Source organism: Papaver somniferum, unplaced genomic scaffold (assembly GCF_003573695.1).
Source record: "Papaver somniferum cultivar HN1 unplaced genomic scaffold, ASM357369v1 unplaced-scaffold_107, whole genome shotgun sequence".
NCBI classification, from domain to species: domain Eukaryota; kingdom Viridiplantae; phylum Streptophyta; class Magnoliopsida; order Ranunculales; family Papaveraceae; genus Papaver; species Papaver somniferum.
The window spans coordinates 12,032,065-12,038,639 of NW_020619603.1; the positions used below are offsets into that span (position 1 = coordinate 12,032,065).

General features: G+C 37.6%; 1 protein-coding gene across 1 annotated transcript; it reads right to left on the bottom strand.

Annotated features, from left to right (window-relative positions):
- Nucleotides 1–404: 404 nt before the first annotated feature.
- On the bottom strand, nt 405–1,506 carry LOC113328065. The gene is made up of 2 exons (XM_026575157.1): nt 1,435–1,506; nt 405–1,235 (listed from the first exon to the last, which is right to left on the bottom strand). Exons 1-2 carry the CDS (start codon nt 1,504–1,506, stop codon nt 405–407), a joined length of 903 nt encoding a protein of 300 aa, XP_026430942.1.
- Nucleotides 1,507–6,575: the final 5,069 nt, after the last annotated feature.

Genomic DNA, 6,575 nt, shown 5'->3' on the forward strand with positions numbered 1-6,575 from the left:
GAGAAACTGCTTCGACGTGTTCTAAATAATATGTTGATGCTTTGTTGGATATCATCTTCAAAAATGTTGTTTCAGGTCATAAGAATATAGCACAGATGCAGCGTATATGAATACGATTTCTCCGTTTTTCCCAAGTAAAATAGTCTGCAACTTCCTTGTACCAGAACCTACTACGGCTTTGTAATTTATATCACACTCCATACGCCGGGTCTTCGAAATTTCCATCAACGACCAGATTCTCACACGTACTTTATCATCTATATATATCAAAAAACACAAATGCCTTACTAGTGCTACAATTCCATATCTATAATTATGCCGAAGGTTTTGCATACAAGGAGGGGACGTTAGCAACCGAAACTCTTCTCTTTTTTTTTAAGAAAGAGATGATATATTAAGAGGAATTAGTTCAGTACATAAGTTTTGTCTCGACTAAGTTGAGATCTAATTTCAACAGGAGAGAAACCAGACCAAGCAACTGATAAAGCATTATCTCTAGCTAGTTTAGAGAGGGTATCTGCGACCTTATTACCTTCTTTTGAAATGTAGGAACATTTCCAAAAGAGAAATCTACCAAAAAAACTTTGAATATCTTTTACTAAATTGAGTAATTGCCAATCGATGGAAGTATTGTTATTGACTGCTTCCACAACAACCTTTGCATCAAGTTGAAAGTATACTTTCTCCAGCTTTAATCTTTCTGCCAAGTTTACAGCCTCCCACAAACCCATACATTCCGCTTGAGATGCATTCCTTATCTCCATCAAGTAGATGCATTCTGCTGCCTGCTGTTCACTTGCAAAGTTACGACACATTAGTCCAATGCCTCCAATATTGTTTAAATATGAAAAAGAACCATCAATATTAATGGTCACAACATCAAGAGGAGGTGGTGTCCAGTGTATATTAGAACGACAAACCCTAGATGGTGAGACGTGTTGTGTAGTATATTGTTTTAGGTGATCACTAATGAAACTACGAGCCCTTAGAATAGTCCTTTCTAGATTAGGATTAGAATTTTGGAAGGCTTTGTCACAACGATCATACCATAAACACCATGTTATGATAGCTCTTCTACAGATTTCATTTATAGTTATTCTCTTAGCATGAAGGTCATCAAACCAGCTCTGTGTCCAAACTGAGAAGGGAATAGTATCATCTGCAGACCAACCAGTAATGGAGAACCATACAGCTCGAGCCAGATTACACTCCATCAAAACATGAGATGGAGTTTCCTGCACCAATTCACAGAAGGGACAGACAGGAGAGATACCAGGAATTTTAGAATGCAGAATATCTCTTGTGGGAAGTAAAGTGGAGACAACTTTCCATAAGAATTGTCTTATCCTGGGGAGTTATGGAAGATTCCATAAATATTTGTAGATCTTGTTCATCCTTGGACCTATCAATTCTGAATTGGATTGTTCTTCATACATTTTCCTGTAAGCGGATTTCACAGAGAAACAACCATTTTTCTCCAAGAGCCAGATCAACCTGTCTTCGCATCTGTCATAAATATGTATCTTCGTAATGAAGTTAACAATATTGGGACCAAATAGATCTTGCAGAGTGTCCATGTTCCATGAACTGGTGTTGTGATTAAACAGTTCCATGAATAATATTGACGTTATTAGTGATATTTTATTTCCATTGAAGCTATACAAGAAGCTGCGAAACCTCCATTTACAAGGGAAGTACAATTAGGAGGAATACCACCGAAATGCAATTTTCCCGCATTGACCAGCATTTTTGATGGAACAACTTGTGCAATTCAACACATTAAAGCCTACGTGAGGTGCATGTTGCAATGGGAAAATCATAATGCCGTATTGTGCAAGTATTTCGCATCCATCTTAACGGGGGAGGCGTTAAAATGGTTCGAAGATCTACCACAGAATACAATAACATCCTTCAATCATTTGCAGACTACATTCCTAGGAGCATATATAAGTAATAATTCTTCGCGACCTGGTATAAAAGACGTGTTTGGATTAAAACAGTGGATTGGCGAAAGTTTAAAGCACCTGACTAAAAGATGGAGAACTATGTGTAGCGAAATGGCTGGTCGTGTAGATGTGAGATATCTTATATTATCATTTATCAATGCTATGTGTGCAACAAACCTATTGTATGTCCAAATTTTCAGAGTCAAGAATACGATCACAATGACTGAATTGCGAGAACTTCAAGAAGAATACATTGCTCTAGAGGAAAGGCAAAATGAAATGAAATCATATCCAGTTGCGAGCACCATCTCAAAAACAGCGAATGCAAGCTTATTACCCAAGTTAATAAACACAGTAGTGAATACTTCGCAAGTACAACAAGAGAAGGTGACGGGTAACAATCAACAGAAACTGGTGGCTATGGGAAGACGAGATCAAGAGGAGTATGAAAGAGAAAGAAATTTCTACAATCGTGGTGGAAATAACAAGATTCAAAGACTCGATCAACCACAAGAAACTTATGGAGGTCAAAGACAAAACTATAATAGAGGACAAGGAGGTCACAAGGTAGTATGGGAAGAAATCAAGATGCCACCTCTAAATGCAAGTGTGGAGAAAATATGGGAAGCTATAATTTTGATGGAGAATATACCAACACCATGGAACATGGGAACGGAACCACCTCCAAACCACAGAAGCCATGAGTTTTGTTCTTATCATCATTTTCATGGACATACAACAAATGATTGCAGAAATGTAAAAAGAATTATTTTGAGAATGATAGATCAAGGAAAACTAAACCACTTTTTGGTAGGACACCAATCTCAACCATTGCCACCACCACCAGAGCATCACAAAGTAAACACGATGAAAAAGAAGGAAACATTCTTCATAGAAGTTGGTGCAAAAGCAAAGAATCTATTCTGTCACTCTATCGTACATTCATATAAGACAGATATTTTCATGACAATGTTTTGAGTAGAGTGTTCGCAAGAGATAACGATGGAAGAGAAATTATGATATTGCGAAAATCTCGCCACTAGAGGAATGGAAGAAACAGATCATTTCTTTTACCGCAGAAGAGATTCCCGAAGGTGAAGAGGTGCATGATAATCCATTGGTAGTAAAATTAGAAATTAATCCAAAACCGAAAGAAGATGAGGATGATGAAGCTGAAGATTCATGGGAATTAATAGAATTCTAATCGATACTGGAAGCTCTGTGAACATCTTATTTTATCATACTTATAAAACTATGGGAGGAAGAGATGATGATCTTATACCATCAACATATAAGATATATGGTTTTAATGGTACTGCTAACAAGCCTAAAGGGGAGGTTACTATGCGAATTCCATTGAAGGGAATATCTTCTGAAATCTTATTCTGTGTCGTTGATGTAGAATCACCCTACAATGCGTTAATTGGTCGACCTTGGCTACATGGGATTCTAGGTGTAGCTTCAACTTTCCACCAGTGCATCAAATTCCACCCCAACGTAGGAATCATAAAGGGAGATTGGGTTGAAGGAAAGAGGTGTTACGAAACTGAGATAGAATCTTGCGAAGGAAGAGCAAACAAGAAGGAAAACTGGCGACACAAAATCAAAGATACACAGATGAGAGGTTGATGGTGGATGCAATCGAAAGAAAAGAAGAAGAATGTTGCGAAACTAATGCTAGCTCAGAATAAAAATGATGAACATACCACTACCAAGGAAGCAGCAGTAAAAATAATAAAGAAGCAGAGGATGGCAAAGGTAATAAAAACAAGAAATGTATGAATGATTAAGTTGTTGCGACACTCTCGCAATAAGTAAAATTCTCAAGAATACATTTTATTGAATGACAAAATTGAGATTGCGAAATGCAAATACAATATGATGTCGAGACTCTCGCAGAGATAATGAATTTTACAGAAAAATCAGAGAAAAATGACAAAAGAGAAAGGGGCGAACCTTTATGGCGTACACCCTAGTTCGCGAATACAATTTCGCAAGAGGCAAATGTAAGACCTAAAGTACGTCATATAAGGGGGTACCTGTTGCATGGCTCAGGGAAAGGCTACACCGCCACCGGAACCTGAGTCATGGAGATTTGGGGTCAATAAAGCCCATCCGGGAGAGGCACCTTGGATTCTCAGCTTAAGCATATGACTTAGGTTGGGCGACTAAGGTAATAAGGACTCTCCCAAGGAGTGCAGATCTGATCAAGGCGCGAGGTACACGGTTGAGTCAAGAGTGCCAGGGACGTTTGAAGCGTACTTTGCCATTCTTGACAAGTCTTGGCTTATACTGCACTCGGCCTGAAGAAAACCCCACTTAGGGTGCAGTCTCGTAACCATAAGCCCTATAGGTAAAAGGGATAAGAGGCTGCGAAAACAACTGGTTGTTGTTAAGACTGGATGGGAGGAGCTAACCTTGTATGGTAGAAGTACGCCTCCTTGAAGGGGCAACCAGGGGGAGATAAGGGCGGCACCCTCCATTAGGGAGCTGATAAGTGTCTTAAGACGCAAATGTCATGAGGCTTTTTATTCGCAAGGGTATTAAGGCTTGTCATATTTGTGCAACAATCCTGAAGAGGCAATAATACAAAAGAAAAAGATAAGACGAGATCAATGGGTTTTCGCATGAAAGTGCGAAGACGTCCTGCGATTTCGTCGCAAGACGACAATGTCATGGGGCTTTATTTTCGCAAGAATATTTAGGCCTGTCATATTGTCGCAACATTCCTGAAGAGGCCACAATACAAAAGAAAAAGTTAAGGCAAGATCAATGGGTTTTTGCATGAAAGTGCAAGGACGTCCTGCGATTTTGTCGCAATGACAAGAGGTGGCATAATAAGACCTTTAATTAGGAAGGAAAATAAGACCACACAGGAATGAGATTTTGAAAAGAATCAAAATTCACTTCGCATAAGATTGCGAAATTATACATAATTAACTGCGAAATTGAGGCATAAAATAAGAAAAATTTATAAAATCTCTCATTTGGATACAAATAACAGAGGCAAGTATGGGAATGAATGAAATTAGAAAATGTTATTTGTCTCCATATGATAGATTTACACAGATTCTAATGATTATATTGATTAACTGTATTGCAAGGAAGAATTGTTTTAATGAATGCAGGTCAAAATGAAAGAAACACAAATATACAGAAAGAAGGAATAAATGTACAAGTATTACAGAGAATCAAAGAAAGAAACAAACTACTTCTTAGTTGATCCTTCATTATCTTCATCAGACTTGTTCCCTTCTTCGTCTGCGTCAGAATCTTCATCACCATCAGAACCTTCATCACACATCAGATTCTTCATCATCAGCTTCGCTATCAGAAATAATCAGACTGGGAGTATTCTGTGGGATCTCTTCCAAGAGACAAGGATAATCAGAATGAGGGATATATGATCGTCACAAACCATTTGGATAGTTTGATTGCGAAAATGCATAGCATCATTCTTAAAATTCGCAACAGTGATCTTGATTTGATTCTTTAATCTAGAATACTTGTCGTTGCGAGAAGAAAGATTCTTTGCGAGTTCCTCCTTTTCAGCTTCGAGTTCCTCAATCTTTTCACGATATCTACTTTCAGAATCTGCGAGCAAAAGACAATCAATTATTAACTTGATGAAAATTCATAAGAAGCAAAAGATTAGTAAAGAAGAGCAGTTAGTAACCTTCTCTGTCAGAAATCATATCTCTAATCAAGGCTGTATGCTCAACTTGGAGACTAACATTTACACCTAAATCTTTTCTGGCATCATCTAAGATTTTCGCAGCCCAAACAAATTCATCCTCATTACTTATAAGAAGACGAGAACGAATTTGGTTTTCCCTTTCGCAGAGCTCGATGTTCTTGCGGTTAGCCTCATCTCGTTCAAGTTGAACTTTAGAAGAAGTCTCTTGGAATTTCGCAAAGCCTTAGCATTTGATAAGAGATACGATCCTTATCATCTATAAGACCGCTAATTTTGGTTCTCAACTCATTGATTTTCTCTTTAGAATAAGAGGAGACGCTTAAATCGGTTGGCAAGCCTAAACTAGATCTATGGTCAATTTCTAAGAGGCGAAATTTAGATCTAAGTATTCTAGAGAAAGAGATGAAATTCTATCATTTGAGAAACTATTTAAGGAATTATTAAGACGCTCAAGAAGGGTATCATTATCCAAGGCATTAGGAAATGAACGAAGAAGGGTAGCTTCATCAGAAAGACCATAAATGTCTGCAAAAAGGATCATTTAAATAAGATAAAACAACAGGATGAATGAATGAAGGGAAAAGAGAAAAGTAACATACCGTAAAGCTGATTATTAGCTTGCTGAAGACTAGAAATTTGTTCTTATACGAAGAAGAATCAATTTCTAGTTGTCTTTTTCTCGCGAAGACCTTTAACTTCAGCTTCCAATTCTTCATTCTTTGTGCGAAATTGAAGATTTTCTTTTCAAGATTTTCGTCTCTCTCTAGATCTGAGGCAACAGCGAAAGAAGCTTTTCCAGCTGCGAGAAAATATAAAAAATATTAATATAGAAAGAGATTTTGAGTTATGACAATGAAGAAAGTAAAAGGATGAAAGTATACCAGACTATTAAGAGAATGCAAGAAGTCGGGAGTCACTGATCTAGAAACTCC

Bases quoted from the DNA above. Each gene is read 5' to 3' on its own strand.
- LOC113328065 (XM_026575157.1), bottom strand. From the start codon at position 1,506: ATGCGAAGACAGGTTGATCTGGCTCTTGGAGAAAAATGGTTGTTTCTC. The intron at 1,236-1,434 runs GTATGAAGAACA...GAATTGGTGCAG, and splicing joins AAATCCGCTTACAGGAAAAT to GAAACTCCATCTCATGTTTT.